Below are 19,563 nucleotides of genomic sequence, written 5' to 3' on the forward strand. Positions count from 1 at the left end.
AAAGCACTTTCTACATAATCCCTTGGAGTTGTCATTGCTCCAAGTTTGCAGGTTTTGGTGTGACTCAAATCCCTCTCTTCATGTCCCCTTGGAGGTGGTGTTGCTCCAGGTGGCAGGCTTTGGTGTGACTCAAATCTCTCTCTTTGTGTCCCCTTGGAGGTGGCATTGCTCCAGGTGGCAAGTTTTGGTGTGACTCCTATCAATCTCTTCATGTCACCTTGGAGGTGTCATTGCTCTAGGTGGCAGGTTTTGGTGTACTCAAATCACTCTCTTCATATCACCTTGGAAGTGTCATTGCTCCAGGGGGTAGGATTTGGTGTGACTCAAATCACTTTCCACATGTCCCCTTGGAGGTGTCGTTGCTCCAGGTGGCAGGCTTTGGTGTGACTCCTATCAGTCTCTTCATGTCACCTTGTAGGTGTCTTTGCTCCATGTGGCAGGTTTTGGTGTGACTCAAATCACTTTCCACATGATCCCTTGGAGGTGGCATTGCTCTAGGGGGCAAGTTTTGGTATGACTCCTATCTCTCTCTTAATGTCACCTTGGAGGTGTCATTGCTCTAGGAGGCAGGTTTTGGTGTGACTTAAAGCACTTTCCACATGCTCCCTTAGAGGTGTCATTGCTCCATGTGGCAGGTTTTGGTGTACTCAAATCACTCTCTTCATGTCCCCTTAGAGGTGTCATTGCTCCATGTGGCAGGTTTTGGTGTATTCAAATCACTTTATACATGTCCCTTTGGAGGTGTCATTGCTCCAGGTGGCAGGTTTTGGTGTATTCAAATCACTTTCCTCATGTCACCTTGCAGGTGTCTTTGCTCCATGTGGCAGGTTTTGGCGTGACTCAAATAACTTTCTACATGATCCCTTGGAGGTGGCATTGCTCCAGGTGGCAGGTTTTGGTGTATTCAAATCACTTTATACATGTCCCATTGGTGGTGGCATTGCTCCATGTGGCAGGCTATGGTGTGATTCAAATCACTCCCTCCACGAGACACTGGCACAGGTTGCCCAGGGAGGCTGTGGATGCTCCTTCCCTGGAGGTGTTCAAGGCCAGGCTGGATGAGGCCTCAAGCAACCCGGGCTGGTGTGAGGTGTCTCTGCCCATGGCAGTGGGTTTTAACTGGCTGATCTTTAAGGTCCCTTCCCACCCAAACCAGTCTATGACTCTCTGTCACCCTGAAGGTGTCATCCCTCCACGTGGCAGCTTTTTGGGCCCTGAGGTCCCAGCCTGTCTCCAGTCAGGACTCGGAGCGACGCCGCGAGCTTCGCAGATGTACTGCGGCACAGGGAAGGGGGGGGGCGCACTTCCTCACACCCCTCAGCCTCCTTTTATTTGCTTATCCCACTAAATATTCATCAGTAACATTTAAGACAAAGGAAAGAGATAATTACAAGGGGAGAGGGTTTTTTTTTTGCAGTATTAAAGGTTAACAGAATTCTTGGCATTTGTGCCTTGTCGATCTCCATATAATTATGCTCATTTCCCAGAATTCAGAGGCGACTCTGCCTGTTAAGGCTCAACGATGGTACCCCGGGAATTAAATTTATGAGATCATTTCTCCAAATCTTCAGATTCCAACCCAGCATCTTGCTTAATGGCACGACTATTATTAACATTATTCTTGGCCGCCGAGCTCGGCGAGGGTCAGGAGGACCAGCCGCAAAACTCCGAGCGATGCAGGCGCGACAGCAGCCTGCCCGGGTTTTGTTCCCAAGCTGCATTCCAGCAGCTTGGCGAGCTTGGGGGCCTTGCAGAATGAGCCCCGAGGGTGGGGGGAAGAAGTTGGAGCCCCGAGGGTGGGGGAAAGAAGTTGGGGCGCCGAGGGTGAGGGGAAGAAGTTGGGGCGCCGAGGGTGGGGGGAAGAAAAGGAGAGCCCCAAGGGGTGCAGGGGAGAAAAGAGGAACCCCGAGGTGGGGGGAAGAAGTTGGAGCCCCGAGGGTGGGGGGAAGAAGTTGGGGCCCCGAGGGTGGGGGGAAGAAAAGGAGAGCCCCAAGGGGTGCAGGGGAGAAAAGAGGAACCCCGAGGTGGGGGGTAAAAAAAGGTGAGCCCCGAGGGTGGGGGGAAGAAGTTGGGGCCCCGAGGGTGGGGGGAAGAAAAGGAGAGCCCCAAGGGGTGCAGGGGAGAAAAGAGGAACCCCGAGGTGGGGGGTAAAAAAAGGTGAGCCCCGAGGGTGGGGGGAAGAAGTTGGGGCCCCGAGGGTGGGGGGAAGAAAAGGAGAGCCCCAAGGGGTGCAGGGGAGAAAAGAGGAACCCCGAGGTGGGGGGTAAAAAAAGGTGAGCCCCGAGGGTGGGGGGAAGAAGTTGGGGCCCCGAGGGTGGGGGGAAGAAAAGGAGAGCCCCAAGGGGTGCAGGGGAGAAAAGAGGAACCCCGAGGTGGGGGGAAGAAGTTGGAGCCCCGAGGGTGGGGGGAAGAAGTTGGGGCCCCGAGGGTGGGGGGAAGAAGTTGGGGGCCCCGAGGGTGGGGGGAAGAAAAGGAGAGCCCCAAGGGGTGCAGGGGAGAAAAGAGGAACCCCGAGGTGGGGGGAAGAAGTTGGAGCCCCGAGGGTGGGGGGAAGAAGTTGGGGCCCCGAGGGTGGGGGGAAGAAAAGGAGAGCCCCAAGGGGTGCAGGGGAGAAAAGAGGAACCCCGAGGTGGGGGGAAGAAGTTGGAGCCCCGAGGGTGGGGGGAAGAAGTTGGGGCCCCGAGGGTGGGGGGAAGAAAAGGAGAGCCCCAAGGGGTGCAGGGGGGAAAAGAGGAACCCCGAGGTGGGGGGAAGAAGTTGGAGCCCCGAGGGTGAGGGGAAGAAGTTGGGGCCCCGAGGGTGGGGGGAAGAAAAGGAGAGCCCCAAGGGGTGCAGGGGAGAAAAGAGGAACCCCGAGGTGGGGGGTAAAAAAAGGTGAGCCCCGAGGGTGGGGGCAAAGTAGTTGGAGCCCCGAGGGTGGGGGGAAAAAAAAGAGGAGCCCCGAGGTGGGGGGAAAAAAAAAGAGGAGCCCCGAGGTGGGGGGGGGGGGGGGGAAGATGAGCCCCGAGTTGGGGGGGGGGAAAAAAGGTGAGCCCCGAGGTGGGGGAGAAGAAGGTAGAGCCCGGGGGATGGGGGAAAGATGAGCCCCGAGTTGGGGGGGGGGGAAAAAGGTGAGCCCCGAGGTGGGGGAGAAGAAGGTAGAGCCTGGGGGATGGGGGAAAGATGAGCCCCGAGGGTGGGGGGAAAAAAAGGTGAGCCCCGAGGTGGGAGGGAAGAAGGTAGAGCCCCGAGGGGGCGGGGTAGGGGGGGGAAAGATGAGCCCTGAGGCGGGGGGTAAAAAAAGGTGATCCCCGAGGTGTGGGGGGAAAAAAAAATGGTGAGCCCCGAAGTGTGGGGGGACAAAAAAGAGGAGCCCCGAGGGTGGGGGGGAAGAGATGGTGGGAAGAAGTTAGAGCCCCAAGGTAGGGGGTAAAAAAAGGTGAGCCCTGAGGTGTGGGGGGAAAAAAAAGAGGAGCCCCGAGAGTGGGGGAGGTGTGGGGTGTGGAAATGAGCCCTGCAGAGGTGCAGTTCCTCAGCTTTGAGGTACATCTGAAGCAGCCCCTTTTTGGCTGTGGCTGGTTGGGAGTCAGAAAGCAAAGCCTGGATCTCACCTCCCTGTTTTTGAAGGTGGCTGATCCAGGTCCAAAGGCACCTGCAGGCAAAAGGCAAATCAGTGTCTCCAGGAGAGTTTGGTTTCAAAGATGCTGAACACCTGGCAGTGGGTTGGGGTTTCACCCGGTGCTGCTGAGTGTGCTCAGTGCCTTCAAAAGAGAGATTGCAGGGGCTTTGCTCTTCATCGCTGCTGAGTGTTGAACTTTGTGGTCTAAATGAAGCTCTCTCCTCGTGCTTCCTCTTCCTGGTTTGTTTGGACTGAGCAGCTTTGAGGTAGGAACTGGCTTGGCTGTGGAAAATTCACACATTGCCTTGGATAGGAAGGGAGTCTCAAAGATCATCTTACCCAACCTCCCTGCAGTCAGTTGGACACAGTACTGCAAGTGAGACCTCAGCAGAGCAGAGTGAGAGAAGCCTCTCTCTGGACCTATTTGCCACACTGCTTTTTTGCAGTCCAAGCTGCAGTGCTGTCTGGCTCATCTGTAATGCACCTCTGAGCATCCTCAAGGATGCTCTCATGTAATTCTGCATGTATTCAGGATGGCAGTGCTGTAAGAGGTGGTTTGGCAGGTGGTGATGAGGTTTTCCTCCTGCCCTGGCCATCTTCCTCCTCCTTAGGCAATACCTTCTTGGTTCCACTGTGTCCAGCTCTGGGCACTACAGTATAAGAAAGATGGCAGCGCAGCTGGTGAGGGGTTTTGGGAGCATGTCTTATGAAGAGGGGCTGTGGAAGCTGGGTTGCTCAACCCTGGAGAAGACAAAGCAGAGGGGAAACAGCATTGCTCTCTTCAGCTGCCTGAAAGAAGGTTGTAGTGAGGCTGGTGTTGGACTCTTCTCCCAAGCAACTAACAACAGGGTAAGAGGTAGTGGCCTCTGGGTGCACTAGGGGAGGTTTAGGTTGGAGATTAGGAAGAAAGTTTTGTGCTGCAAAAGTATTAAGGCATTGGAAGAGGCTGCTCAGGGAGGTGGTGGGGTCACCATGCCGGGAGGGGTTCAAAAACATGTAGGTGTGGCACTGTGGGACATGGTTTAGTTGTCATGGAGGTGTTGGGGACAAGGTTGGACATGGAATTAACCAGGTTGGAAAAGACCTTTGAAATCATCAAGTCCAACCTATCACCCAGCACCATCTGAGCAACTAAACCATGGCACCAAGCACCTCTTCCTAAACACCTCCAGGGAGGGTGACTCCACCACCTCCCTGGGCAGAACATTTCAATAGCCAGTTCCTCTTTCTGTGAAGAATTTCTTCCTGACATCCAGCCTGAACCTCCCCTGCCACAGCTTGAGACTGTGTCCTCTTGTTCTGTTGGTGGTTGCCTGGCAGAAGAGACCAACCCCCACCTGGCTACAACCTCACTTCAGGGAGTTGGAGAGAGCAAGGTCTCTCCTCAGCTTCCTTACATGATGCTCTTAGAGTCGTTCAGGTTGGAAAAGACCTCTATGGTTCTCTCCTGAGACACTACAGGGAAGTAAATTGTTCCCTGGCTTTGGCTTTGAAGCTCCAACTTGGAACAGGTGTTTGCAACCTTTTGGAAGGACAGCTGCTCCTCTGGTTCCTTATCTGCAGCCAACAGGAGACAGCTGCAGCTCAGCCCAGGGGGTGCCCTGGAAAGAGTTAACTCACCTTTGACACCGTCCCCCACAGCAAACTGCTGGCTAAGCTGTCAGCCCGTGGATTGGACTATTACACTCTGTGCTGGGTTAGGAACTGGCTGGAGGGCTGGGCCCAGAGAGTGGTGGTGAATGGTGCCACAGCCAGCTGGCGGCCAGTCACTAGTGGTGTCCCCCAGGGATCAGTGCTGGGCCCTGTCCTCTTCAACATATTCATCGATGATCTGGATGAAGAGGTAGAGTCAGTCATCAGCAAGTTTGCAGATGACACAAAGTTGGGGGCAGATGTTAGTCAGTTAGAGGGTAGAAAGGCTCTGCAGAGGGACCTTGCCTGACTGGACAGATGGGCAGAGTCCAATGGAATGGCATTCAACAAGTCCAAGTGCCGAGTGCTGCACTTTGGCTACGGCAATCCCATGCAGAGCTATAGGCAGGGGTCGGAGTGGCTGGAGAGCTCCCAAACAGAGAGGGACCTGGGGCAGTGTGCCCAGGTGGCCAGGAGGGCCAATAGCATCCTGGCCTGCATTAAGAATAGTGTGGCCAGCAGGAGCAGGGAGGTCATAGTGCCCCTGCACTCTGCTTTGGTTAGGCTGCACCTTGAGTCCTGTGTCCAGTTCTGGGCCCCTCAGTTTAAGAAGGACATCAAAACACTTGAGCATGTCCAGAGAAGGGCAACAAGGCTGGGGAGAGGCCTTGAGCACAGCCCTGTGAGGAGAGGCTGAGGGAGCTGGGATTGTTTAGCCTGGAGAAGAGGAGGCTCAGGGGTGACCTCATTGCCCTCTACAACTCCCTGAAGGGTGGTTGTAGCCAGGAAGGGATTGGTCTCTTCTCCCAGGCAACCAGCACCAGAACAAGGGGACACAGTCTCAAGCTGCGCCAGGGAGGTTTAGACTCGAGATGAGGAGGAAGTTCTTCACCGAGCGAGTCGTTCGTCATTGGAACGGGTTGCCCAGGGAGGTGGTTGAGTCATCGACCCTGGAGGCATTCAAGGGGAGATTGGACGTGGCACTTGGTGCCATGGTCTAGTCATGGGGTCTGTGTTGATAGGTTGGACTCGATGATCCTCGAGGTCCTTCCCAACCTAAGCGATACTGTGATACCTGCTGGAGAACTCCCCAGGGCTCTGAGCAGGGAGCGACAAACCCCAAGCTCTGCAGGTTTGGTTATTTCCTTTCCTTTCTAAAGGGCAAACAAAACGTTCTTGGAGTTTCTTAACGGCCTAGCACCGGCAGGCGGGCAGCAGATCCCCGGCGCGGCTTCAGGGGAAGGCTCCCAAAAGCCCACTTCAGTTAGATTTAATGGGATGGTTCCTGTAAGTTTATATAAAAGCCAGTTAAATATTAACAGCGTCTTTACTGGGGGATTAATGGGGTCTCTAGTGTTGTTTTTAAAGCACCATGAAGAGGGTGCTGATCGTCACCGCCTGCTTTAGAGCAGGGGGATCGAGGACCCGCATTCAGAAAACCGGCCTGAAAAACAAACCCTTACCCAGGCAGGAATGCCTTTGGGGTGAGAGAGGCTCAAAATATCTCCAGCCAAGTAAGGCTTTCCATCATTGTCTCTTAATTGGGGCCACCATTAGCGAGGGGATAAATGAGTCAGCAGAGCCTCCCGCTCCTTTTGTGTCTGCGCTGAATGGTTGGAGACATTGAGGGCTCAGTGGTTACGCAGGGAAAGCTTTCCCCTTTCCCCCCTCCTCCAAACTCTCCTGTGTCGTTCACCTGACTAATGGCAGGAAAACAAAGCACCGGCTTTTATTACGGTGATCATTTATTCGTTTATTTATCGGCTTCAGCGGAGAGCAATGGGGTTCTAAACATCAGATTTGCATTCGGAAAGGAGAAGAGGAGAACCGGCGTAAATTGAGTTTCCCGATCGCATTGAGCCGGTTTTTAGATTAAACAAAACCCCACCAAATTTCCACTTTGGGGGGTTATCAATCGCCAGCTATCAGCTTCCTGGAAAGGGGGAAAAGATAAAAAAGGAGGAAAAAAAAAAACAACCACTAAAGGAATTAAAAGTAAAATCTGCCTGTGCAAATTGCTTGGCTGTGACCTACTTATTGAAAGTCATTTTGTTGCTTTTTTCCTTATTTTTTTGGCTTTCCCTCCCCCTTTTTTTCCCCTTTTTTTGACTTTTCCCCCCTTTTTTTCCTCCTTATTTGGGGTGCTTTTTTCCCTTATTTTTTTTGGCCCTTTCCCCCCTTTTTTCCTTATTTTTTTTTTTGCCCTTTCCCCCCTTTTTTCCCCCTTATTTTTTTGGCCCTTTCCCCCCTCTTTTTCCATATTTTTTTTGGCCCTTTCCCCCTTTTTTCCCCCTTATTTTTTGGCCCTTTCCCCCCTTTTTTTCCCCTTTTTTTTTTGGCCCTTCCCCCCCTCTTTTTCCTTATTTTTTTGGGCCCTTTCCCCCCCTTTTTTCCCTTATTTTTTTGGCCCTTTCCCCTTCTTTTCCCTTATTTTTTTGGCCCTTTCCCCTTCTTTTCCCTTATTTTTTTGGCCCTTTCCCCTTTTTTTCCCTTTTTTTTTTTTGGCCCTTTCCCCTTTTTTTTCCTTATTTTTTTTGGCCCTTTCCCCCCTTTATTCCCTTATTTTTTTGGCCCTTCCCCCCTTTTTTCCTCCTTATTTTTTGGGCCCTTTTCCCCCTTTTTTTCCCTTATTTTTTTGGCCCTTTACTCCCTTTTTTCCCCCTTATTTTTTGTGGCCCTTTCCCCCCTTTTTTCTCCCTTATTTTTTTGGCCCACTTTCCCTTTTTTTTCCCCCTTTATTTTTTTGGCCCTTTTCCCCCTTTCCCTCCCCCCCCCCCCCTTAGTTTTTTTGGCCCCTTTTCCCCCTTAGTTTTTTTGGCCCCTTTTCCCCCTTAGTTTTTTTGGCCCCTTTTCCCCCTTAGTTTTTTTGGCCCCTTTTCCCCCTTAGTTTTTTTGGCCCCTTTTCCCCCCTTAGTTTTTTTGGCCCTTTTTCGCCTTCTTTTTCCTCATTTTTTTTTTTTTTCCTTCCCCCCCCCCCTTCTTTTTTCTTTCCCCCCTTTTATTTTTCCTTTCCCCCTCCCCTTTTTTTCCTCCCTTTTTTTTTCCTCTTTTCCCCTTTTTTCCCCCCCCTTTTTTCCCCCCTTTTTTGGGGGGGGGGCTTTCCCCCCTTATTTTTTTTTTTTTGCTTTTCCTCCCTTTTTTTTCCCCCCCTTATTTTTTTGGCTTTCCCCCCCTGGTATTGTATGTATATAGGTTTAGGCTGGATGGGAGGATCTCTCAGCTGTCCCTTCAAGCAGCTACAAGCCAAAGAGATGCTAGAATTGTGCTGAGGAAGCCGGAAACACAGAAAAGGAGGCGAAGTTGTTGGTTTAGGTGTTTTTTACTTGACTGAGGAACTGTAACTGGAATTTGGCAGCTGGTTGTGAGCTTTTGGGACCACTCAGATCTGCTTACAGAATTACAGAGCGGTAGGGGTTGGAAAGGACCACTGGAGGTCGTCTAAGTCCACCGCTCCTTCCTTGCTTGCCACCTCCCCTTACTCACCACCCCTCTTACCAAGTTTAGGCTTGGATTTGCTCAATAAGCCTGAGATTGGGGCAGTATTTGCTGGAAGGCTCCCGTGTCTGGCAGAAGGAACTGAGGTCCACTGCAGCAGGCTGTGGGAATCGCAGGTCTGAGCTCACAATTCTGCCCTGGGGGTGTCTGTCAGAATCCCAGCATGCTGGGGGGTCTGAAAGGACCTCTGGGGATCATTCAGTCCAAGTAAGGTCTCCCAGGACTGCAATGTCCAGGCAGGTTTGCAATCTCTCAGAAAAAGCCTTTTTTTTTGGGGGGGGGGGGTGGGGGGGGGGTGGGTGTTGATGTGACTGAGTTTTTGAGGATTGATGTGACTGAGTTTTTGGGGATTGATGTGACTGAGTTTTTGAGGACTGATTGGCTCTCTCCTTTGCCTGCAAGATTTCCCATCCCCACTTATCACTGCCACAGAGATGCTCCTCTGCAAAGCAACCCCCCAGGCTCTTCCTCCTCCTAACCCCTTCTTCCCCATCCAGGATTTCAGCATCCTCCCTACCAGTTGCCATCTCCCAAGGGAAAATCCTTCCTTTGCCTCCATCCCTGCTGCTGCTCCTCTTCTCAGCACAGACCGGAGAGATGCTTGTGGTCTCTGCCAGGAGAGGGGGGCCTTTAGCCTTGCTTGGAAAGAAGGAGGTTGAGACAGATAAGGAGATAAATATAAACCTAGAGAGGGCCGGTGCTTTGCATGTTCGGTTTGTTTGCTGCCTGTTGCTTGCTACAGAAAGGGAAAGGGGAAAAAAATGAGGGGGGAAAAAAGGGACTTTTATCTAAGCAGGAAGAAAGGGAAGAAGCTGAAAGCAAGGAGCTACGTTTGGTGCTCGGATAGGTGCTGCTTTGCAAGCAGCTTAGCCCGTGCACGGCAGACTCTTCTTCTGCTGTGGTCAAAACCCACCGAAGGAAGAAAGCCTCTCTCATCCCTAGAGGAGCCTACAAAGCTCTCTTTCTCTGCCTGCTGAACCTTCACAGCTGGACTCAGTTGCTGGCTCCTCTGCTGCTGGAGCAACTGAATTATTTAAAGGAACCTTGATTTGGTTTTCTCTTTGCTGTTTTCGTGCGTTGTGTTTATTGTCTATAGATATTTTTATAGTCTGAAGCAATTACAGCTGTCAGGAAGGAGACGAGCTGTGACAGGCTGATTTATATGTACGATGTACGTATGCAAGAGAGCTGGAGATAGACCAGGGATTCTGCTGGGCTTTAGTATGCAGGAGCCAGCGATACTGGATTTAAATTCCTTGGGATTGGCAAACAAAGCTGATGATCTCCTAACAATGGGCTAAATTCAGCCCCTTTGCAAGGGGTTGAAGGCTGCTCAGCGGGTCACGTTCGGCCGCAGCCTTCCAGGCTTTCAGTGCAGGCAGGTGCTTTCTCTCCTGATTTAAGATGCTCCCGGCAATCCGGGCCCGAATGCTGTGTTAAAAGGTTAACTGGCTGTGGTTATTGAAGTCTCTTTGGTTTTGCTGACACAGGAGGTGGTCTCTGCCCAGCCAAAAGACGGCAAGCTCTTGCGCGACGACTGTGGTGATGGCTTTGTAGGTCCTGCACATCAAGGGTGTTCCCCAGGAGGGAATAGGTAGCCTGGTGAGGTCCTCATCCTGCCCGTGGTGCCTGCATGCTGCAGCAATCATCCAGAGCAGCATCTTTTATGCCTTCACTGACTCGTGCAGCTCAGTGCAGCGCCGCAACCCTGTATACGAGTAGTTTCAGCTGGTGGTCTTGCTTTGTGCAGTTAGGTTTCAGGACACCTCCCCTTCCCACCCACCCCCCTCTCATCCCACTTTGTGGTCCCAAAGGATCTGCTGAAGGCAGGTGGCTACCCTTTCCCCTGCCAGACCGGCCAGGAGCAGAGTAAGCTGTGAAGATTAAACTCCTGCCACTGAGAGCTAGGGAAAGCTGCTGTTCCCTCTGGGAAAACGTAGGACCTGAGGCAGTGCTGAATTCAAGGAGCAGAGAAGCCTTCAGAAGAAGTAGTGGAGAGGCTTGCAAAGCAATCCCCTTCTCATGCCACCTATCAGCGAGCACAATAATAATAATAAAGCTTTATTTGATTGAGTGTTTCCTCTGCCCAGCGCAGCTCACACTGTTTTAGAGATTAAATGGCACAGTTAGTGAATTAAGCAGTAGTTTTACAGGGGGATTCAGAGACTCCAGGGATTAGTAACAGGCTACGGCTCCTTTCACATCTAGGTCACCAGTTTGAATCCTGCTCAGGTTGGCAGTGATTTCAAGGCAAGGGGAAAAAAAAAACCCACCCCAATCAACCCAAAACAAAACAGCCAACAAACCACCCCGTAAATTGGGGCTGTGTAATAGCTGCCCAGCCTGTGGTAGGGAGCAGAGGGAGGGAGGGCTTTTGGATGAGGTCCCATGGCACAGGGAGGTCGTTAGGGACAGAGAGCGGAGGGAGGGGGCCTGGCTTCCCCTGCCCAAGCTTTGAGGGGTGCAGCCCCTTGAAATCCGTGGCTGGGCTTTAGCTGGCTTTGCACTTGCTCGCTGGTGGCTCCAGGACTTTGTGCTCTCAGGATGGCTTTCCCAGCACCTTTTTTTACCAGCCTGAAACTGTGCCTGGAAATAGTAATGTGTGTAGCTGCTAGTGGGGGGAAGGAGGAATTGCCTGGGATAAGCAAGTGTGATATTTGTTGAATTATGAGCTGATTAAAAAAAAAGAGAGTACGTGGTGGCTGGGGAGGAATTTCCCACTTCAGCTCCTGCTGTGTGTCTGTGAGGTGCAGTGCTCCTGCCTCTCCTCGTCACCACCTGCCCGGCTTTGAGGGGTGGGGGAAGAAATATTATCCTGTGCCTCAGTTTCCCCTCCTGCAAAGTGGCTTCGCCACCTGGGGAGGGGATGGTGCGGAGGGAGAGGAGGGTACAAGTGTTAGAGGTGGTGTGGTGCTGGCTGCTGGGTGGAGGTAAGAACAGCGGGGAAGCAAAGGGAGAGGGACTGGGGGGGTCCTGGCATCCCGGCCCCCAAGGAGCGTGGTGAGGTGGGGGTTAAAGTGGGTGTCCTTAGCCGGGGCTGGCGTGTTCAGGAGGCGCTGCCGCCGCGCTCCCCCCTCCCCGCCGCTGTGTGTGTGTGTGCGGGGCTGTGCCGGGGGTGCGGGAGCCAAAGTGCCGGTCAGTGATGGAGCCGCTGCCATGACAACCCCGGGAAATCAGCCTCCGCGCCGCCCAGGGATGCTGCCGGCCGGCGCTGGGATGCTGCTGCCGCCGCCACCACCTCGCCTGTCCTCCCGCCGCTGAGGCCAGCTCCGGCATCCCGACATCCTGACATCCTTCCCCTCATCCTGCATCCCAATGCGCTGACATCTCCCTCATCTCCTGCATCCCGGCATCCTGGACCAACCCGCCTTTGGGACCTGACAGTGGGGCTGGAGGAGCAGAGGAACTGCCGGGCACCCCGCAGCCCTTTCCCCGTGGTGCCTTCTTGCGGCTGGACCCCTTTGCTAGCTCGCTTCGGGGGTGTTGGGGATTTTTATTGGGTTTTACTGGTTTTTTGGACTCGGGACAAGTGTGCGGGAGCAGGGTGCAGCCAGGAGGCTCCCCTGGCGTCTCCTCGCCCAAGTGAGCCTCGGACTGTTTCCCGGGAAGAGCCGGCTCGCCCAGCGTCCAGCACCTTTTGCCACTTCTCCTCCTCCTCTTCCTCCTCCCCTCCCGGCCCTCCCGTCCTCCTCCCTCACCCAAGGATACTGGGGACTCCCTCCGGATGCCGCTCGGCAGGCTCAGTGCTCGCAGGCTGCCTTGCTCCTGATCTCCGTGGAGCTCCGCATCGCTCGCCCCGGTTGTTTTGCTCCCCTCCTTCCTCTCCCTCCTCATCATTTTTCCCCCACCCCCTTACTTTTTGCTCCCGGTGGCCTTGTCGGGTGTGCTTTTTGGCCTGTTGGAAAAGTCCCTGCTGCCCAGGATGGGGGTCGGTGGGTGCTTAGCCCTGCCCTGGAGGTGCCTAGTCGTCCTCTGTCTCAGGCTGCTCTTCCTTGTGCCCGCAGGAGTGCCCGTGCGCAGCGGAGATGCCACCTTCCCCAAAGCTATGGACAACGTGACTGTGCGGCAAGGGGAGAGTGCCACGCTCAGGTAGGAGACGCTGGCTTTCTACCTTGGGGTGTATTGGGGAGGGGGGGTCCTGCTGCATGGGGAGGGCAGCCGCTGCCTTTGGGAATGCGACTCTGTTTCTCCATGGGGGATGCACAGTGTTGGTTGGTCGGGCAGCAAGTCAAGAGGGCGATTTGGGTGCCAGGGGACCGGGCTTTGGCTCAGCCCTCTCCAGCTGTCTGTGGGAAAGTTACTGGGGGATGAAAAAGGGGGAGTGTGATTCCCTCTTGGCCCCCTGCCTTGCAGTTCCTGCTGTCGGTGGCTGTGGTTTGGGCGCTTCGCCGGTGTTTGGTGGGGCTGAACACATCCCTTTGCTCCTGGGGTGCAGCCCTGAGGGTGCCTTCATGCGCGTCAAGCGGCCTCAGGGTGGGGAAAGGGCGAGTTGTTTACCTTCCGGTGGGTTTTGTGCCTTTTCCCCGTGTCCAGCCCTGCTGGCGTGAGGGGAGCGGGGATGGGGCCGGCAGATGCTGCCCTCCTTAAAACGATCCCCCTGCTCTGGAGGCAGAGGGGTTGCGCTTAACTCTTTGGGGTGGAAGGGAAACGCGGGGCTGGGCATTGCACCGGGGTGCTGCCGGCGTGCAGGGGCTGCCAGAGAAGCTGTCGGGTTTGATCGGTGTAACTTCTGGGACGCCCTGACGGCCAGATCCCTCGTCCTCCGAGCAGATGGGCGCAGTCATCCCGGAGAATGGTTGATAGGGACGTTAAAAAAATCAAAAGGCAGGGCTTAATTGCGGCTCTGGGAAAGCGGCACTCGCAAGTCGGGCGTGCTGGGGAGTGACTTTCTTGCATAGGTGACACGAACATCTGCGGGGCCAGCTGGGTGTGTGCGCTCAGCGCCGCACTCCTGCTTTACGCCAGCGAGTGGAGCAGGGCCAAGACAGGGCAGGGAAACAAAAAACACAACCAACCTAAACCCTCAGGAGGAATTCTCAGCCAGGTCTCTCCTCGAGCGGTGGGAAGACTTCAACCGCGGCTCGGTTTAGCCCCTGGATGCGTGAATCCTCTCCTTGTGTGTTTTATGTAATCATGGACTGATAGAACAGCAGGGATTGGGGATTAGAAAGGACCTCCAGAGATCATCGAGTCCAACCCCCCCCCGCCCCCGCCCAAACAGGATCACCTAGGGCAGGTCATGGAGGGATGCATCCAGACAGCTCTTGAAAGTCTCAGGAGAAGGAGGTTATTTCCTGCAACCTGGCTGTTTGCAGCCAAATGTCTCTGTTCACCCATCCCTTGCACGATCCCAGGATGTGTTTTTGTGTCGTGTCACCATCCCTGGATGTGTTTAAAAGCCATGCAGATGTGGTGCTTGGGGATGTGGCTTAGTGGTGGACTTGGCAGAGCGGGGTTAATGGTTAGAGCCTGTGCGGCAGGGGTAATGGTCAGACCCGACGATCTTTAAGGTCTTTTCCAACTTCAATGATTCGATGATTCTGTGGAAAAGAGGCTTGGAAATAGGTGGCTGAGGGGGGAGGGTGGTGTGTCTCTCCTAGGAATTTGCCTTGATGAGTTGGACTTTAAAAAAGGCAGCCCCTTTCCTCTCCTGGTTCACTGAGCAATTCAAGCGCTGAAAATCCTATGGATCTTGCCATGGGGTGCTGGAGAGGGAAGGGTTTGGGTTGCTGGAGGTCTAGGCAGTGGAATACACGGGAGGGCTGTAGCAGCAGCGTGCTACAGGCACTGCTAACTTACTGAAAAGAGGAGAGTTGATTGTGCTCTGATGGGGGCCTGCAAAGGGGCTCTGGCACAGATGATGCCAGGGCTCTGCCCTGGCACTGGGTGCTCGGTGGAGAACAAAGGAAAGCTGAGGTGAGTCAGCAGGAGGGATGCTTTCCTTCTATCTAAGAAGGCCTGCTCCTGGGAGATGGTCATGAGGAGGGAGGGCAGTGGCTTGTCATCACCCCAGAGCTGCTGTGTGCTCATCCTAGCTCAGTTGGGGAAGCTCTTCTGGTGGCAAGGCATGTCTGTGTCCCTACATGGGCAGCTGGTCCATTCAAGTTTGCCCCAGGAGATGGGTATACAGGCTTTGGGTGTGTAAAGTGTGCTGCTGATCTTCCTGTTGTGCCAATGAAACTTCAGACATCCTGGCCCTGGAGTGAGCATTGCTCTTGGAAATGAATGGCTCACTGCTGCTGCCAGCTCGGTGCACTGGTTTGGTAGCTGGAGAGGTGGAGGGCTGTGTTTTACACCAGCACTTTGAGGCATTTTCCTTCTGGTTTGGGGTGGGAGTGGTTAATCTAGCCTACAACTGTCCCCTCCCAGCAGGTCCCAGTCCCTACAGTGCTGTGGCAGGAGCTGAGAGAAGTGCATGTGAAAACCACACTCATCCAGAGGAAGGAATCAAGGAAGCGTGAATCTTCCTGCCTGCTCCCCTCCCAGCCCAGCGTAGCCATCGATCTGTTGTGGAGGAGTTAACTTGTTCAGAATAGCAATGCTGCTGCTCCTGGGCACCTCCTGCCCAGCATAAAGGCTTTAGCTCTGCCCTCACCCCAGCCCTGCAAGGGTGGCAGCCAGGGAAGGGTGAATAGGAAGGAAAAGTAATATAGTACCTCCCCTCTGACCATTTGTTTCTGTGGGAGGTGGGAGGACAGTGAGTTGCAGCCAAGGATATGGAAGGGAAGAGATTTTCTGGAGGTCTCATCTTGAGCTTTTCACAGCCAACAAAAGGGAGAGCAAGCTGAGAACTCAGCAGCAGAAGCTGCTGCTCAGCTGAGTGTTTGGGAGTTATCCCTGCTGAGGAAGAAGGGGGCTGTAGGAAATGGGTAATTTTATCTGAGCTGGGCCCCGAGCTGCTGCAAAGCAGTGGTGGCCTGCCAGGGAGGCTCATTTCAGCTCCATCCCTGCTGCAGAGCTCACTTGATGCTGGAGAAAGAAGCTGGACTGATGGTTGTGAAGAGACTTCTCCCCTGTGGAGGGCTCAGACTTTGGTTCCTGCAAACTCAGCTATCATAAATCTACCATCAGGAGTCAGTTTAGGACCAGAGTCACCAGAGAGATTCAGATGTTTCCTTCTGTCTTGTGATGTCTGCTGGAGGGTGAAGTCATGTGTCTTGCTTTGGTACCAGCACTTTAGATCGCTCTAGTAAATGTAAATCTGGGTTTAGACCTTGGGAGAGAGCTACCACCTGGGATAGAAGAGGCAGGATTTACTCCTAGGTGCAGCAAAAGCTGGACAAGGACAAGGGGGTGTGGGTGTTGGGCCCAACAGCTTGGTGTTTATACTGATGCATGTATCAGTGCCTGAGCTGGGGCTGCTCCTGCTCTTGGGGTTCCACCAAGGGCTCCCCTGTGTGGGAAGGTCAGAGCTGGCTGTCTTGTTGGACCTCACAAGGCCACACCATGAGGACACAGTCACTCTGCATCCCCTCCCACCACGTCCAGACCAGTAACAAGCGGTTCATGCTGGAGAGGACCCAAGCTGAACTTTCATCAAGCACTTGAACCGAGTCCAGGCTCTGCTGAGACCTTTAGAGCAGTTCTCTCGGCACCAAAACAAATGGCTTGATTATGATTTCACTTTAATTGGCATCAGTCAGCACTTTCCACAGCGAGGCTGTGCTGATCCCATCAGCACGCACAGGCACTTGTGTGATATCCCCCCCAAACGTGCAGGTGCCCCCCTCAGATTCTCTGGCACCCCAGATCTGGCTGTAGGGTGAGAGCCTCTCCATTCACAGGCTCCTTCCTCTGTGCCTCCTGCTATTATTTTTTTGGCAGGGTGATGCAACATCTTTGTTTATTTCCCCCTTTGATTCTGATGCTAGGAGTCAAATCGGAGTTTGACATGACTCAAAGCCTCTCTATTTTTAACCCTGATGTTTCCTGTGCTTTCCACCTCGGGCTTTGAATAGAGACCCTGCACTTTGCCCCTGAGATCTGCCACGGTTTACCTAAGCTTGGTTTGCAAATTTATTTTGCTCCTGGTGTGCTCTTGAAATAATTTTGGAGAAATGATAACTTGGCTGCGAAACAAAACAAAATCAAGTGTGTTTGTCTGATGGATGCAAACAGAAAGCGATTGTTTGCCAAGCCAAAGAGGATCTATCACAGGAATGAGTCTGTTTTCTGTGACTCTTTGCTGCTCCATCTTTTCCCCCTTTGATCCATGGGGAGAGTTTGTGCCGTGTGAGGTGGGAAAGCAGGGCTGGTCTGTGATGGATAACAGGGGCGGTGTGCTCCAGAACAGGTTTTGGGGAGTCATTCATGCCCCTGTTCCTGCCTGATGAGGATTCTCCACTGAGGTTTTGGGCAGCTGCTTTTGTGGTTTGCTGTCGATGAGAGCAGAAAAGTCTGGCAAGGGGTAGGGGAAGCCGCTCTGGGCTCTCTCGAAGTGCTGGCAATCCCCACGGCCTCAGGGCTGAGTGATGCAAGGCTCACAAAGTGCTGCTCAGTGTGGGGCTGGGCAAGTAAAGAACGTGGTTCCTGAGAAGATCCAGCTGTGATTGCTCAAGCTCATTTGGTAGCTGCCTAGCCTGCTGGCTGTTTTGCCAGAGGCTCCCCACTCCCCCCTTTTGCTGGTGGTAGGAGCTGCAATCACCCCAGAGAGGGAGTGGTGCTTCTGGAGCCCTTTCCCACACCCCAAGGACACCCTGAGTTATGTGCTGCTCATCACATCTCTCCCATCTTCTGCCCTGCCCAGCCAACTCCCTCCAGCCTTGCACAACCATCCAATTCCTTACTACCAGGTCACAGTGAATTTCCCTCCCTTGGGCTCAGGCTGTGGGACACTGCTGCCAGGAAATAATCATCCCATGATGATGGTCTCATCATTATGGTATTTTCCATCCAGCAGAGCGCTGCAACAAGCTGCTCCATCTCTAGAAATGCTCAAAACTTGCTTGAATGCCTCCTTCTGCAACCTGCTCTGGCAGAGGTGTTGGACTGGATGATCTCCAGAGGTCCTTTCCAACCCCTGTCATTCTTTGATTCTGTTGTCCTAGTATGATTATTTATTTCAGTCTCAAGCCACAGCATAGGTTGAAGCTCCTGATTGCTTCTCTGCCCACTTCCCAAGTGCAGGCTGCAGAGGCCAAGGTGTGATTGCTTTGCTTCCCTTGGTTACTGAGCACTTGAGACTGGGTGGGACTAGCCCCTAGTGGCCCTATGGGCATAGGGTGAGGAAGAAGCTAAGCTGCCAGCTCAGTGGATATGAGCAGCCAAAGTTGATTTTCCTGACTGTTTCAGTATTTAGTGTGCTCCTTTTTCTCCTTCAATCCTCCTTTATAAATTCAGGGCTGTGATGACCCTGCTGTATGAAGGTGAAGAAGGAGAGCACGTTGCCCTACATCCTCTCCCTGACTAGGGAAATCAGTGCCAACAGCAGCAGTACTGAGTGCTAGCACTTGAGTTTCTGCTCCCATCAGTGCCACTTCAACCTTGCCTCTCTGCTCCTCCCATCATTGCTGGGTCCTTCTTTCTGGCTGGGGTTTTCTTTCCATGTCACAGAATCACAAAGTGCATCAGGTTGGAAGGGACCCTCAAAGGTCATCTTGTCCAGCTTCCCTGCAGTGAGCAGAGACATCTCCAACTGGACTGGCTTGCTGAGGGCCACATCAAGTCTGACCTTGAATGTCTCTAGGGATGGGGCTTCCACCCCTCCTCTGGGCAGCCCGTTCATGTATTTCAGCACCCTCATTGTGAAGAGCTTCCTCCTAATGTCCAACCTAAATCTCCCCTGCCCCAGTTTCAAACCATTGCCCTTTTTCCTATCATTGCATGCCTTTGGGAACAAGCCCTCCCCAGCTTTCTTGTAGGTCCCCTTCAGATACTGAAATGTAGTTCTAAGGTGTCCCTTGAGCCTTCTCTTCTCCAGGCTGAACAGCCCCACTTCTCTCAGACTGTCTTTGTAGGAGAGGTTCTTCTGCCTTCTGATCATCTTTGTGGCCTGCTCTGGACCCAGTCCAGCAGGTCCATGTCTCTCTTGTGTTGGGAGCCCCATAGCTGGATGCAGCACTGCAGGTGACATGTCCCCAGGGCCGAGCAGAGGGGCAGGATCCCTTCTCTCCACCTCTGGCCACACTGCTTTGGGATGCAGCCTGGGCTGCCGCCGGCCTCCTTGGGCTGCCGCCGGTGCCGGCCATTGCTGGTTCCTGTCCAGCTTCTCAACATGAAGGTGGTGAGAGACTGGCACAGGTTGCCTGGGGAAGTGGTGGAAGCCTCATCCTTGGTGGTATTAAAGACCAGGCTGGATATGACTGTGAGCAACCTGCTGTAGTGTGGGGTGTCCCTGCCTGTGACAGAGGGGCTGGAACTGGCTGATCCTCGAGGTCCCTTCCAACCCTAACAATTCTATGATGCTCCCCCACCAGCACCCCCAAGCCTTTTTGTGCAGGGCTGCTCTCAATCTCATCACACCCCCTAGACTGGATAGATATCAAAGGTCACCCCAAGCTATGAAGGTGGTGAGAGACTGGCACAGGTTGCCTGGGGAAGTGGTGGAAGCCTCATCCCTGGTGGTATTAAAGACCAGGCTGGATGTGACTGTGAGCAACCTGCTGTAGTGTGGGGTGTCCCTGCCTGTGACAGAGGGGCTGGAACTGGCTGATCCTCGAGGTCCCTTCCAACCCTAACAATTCTATGATGCTCCCCCACCAGCACCCCCAAGTCCTTTTCTGCAGGGCTGCTCTCAATCTCATCACCTCCCCTAGACTGGATAGACATCAAAGGTCACCCCAAGTGAAGTGCAGAGCTTTGGCCTTGGCCTTTTTGAAGCCCACGATGCCCTCCTCAGC

General features: G+C 53.6%; 1 protein-coding gene across 7 annotated transcripts in view; it reads left to right on the forward strand.

Moving 5' to 3' along the window:
• The window catches only part of LOC137452007 (protein CEPU-1), a 582,860-nt gene that overhangs the window by 326,153 nt on the left and 237,144 nt on the right, over positions 1 to 19,563 (forward strand). For 2 of the 7 annotated variants that reach the window (XM_068160049.1, XM_068160052.1), the window contains exon 2: positions 12,730 to 12,814. In XM_068160049.1, coding sequence (XP_068016150.1) covers positions 12,730 to 12,814 — 85 coding nt within the window. Of the gene's footprint in view, positions 1 to 8,811; positions 8,842 to 11,576; positions 11,656 to 12,103; positions 12,163 to 12,564; positions 12,815 to 19,563 lie in introns of those variants that run through there. The other 5 variants (XM_068160047.1, XM_068160051.1, XM_068160054.1 and 2 more) reach the window with 4 other exon arrangements.

Source organism: Melanerpes formicivorus, unplaced genomic scaffold (assembly GCF_026170545.1).
Source record: "Melanerpes formicivorus ecotype bairdi unplaced genomic scaffold, bMelFor1.0.p_v2 SCAF_47, whole genome shotgun sequence".
NCBI classification, from domain to species: Eukaryota; Metazoa; Chordata; class Aves; order Piciformes; family Picidae; genus Melanerpes; species Melanerpes formicivorus.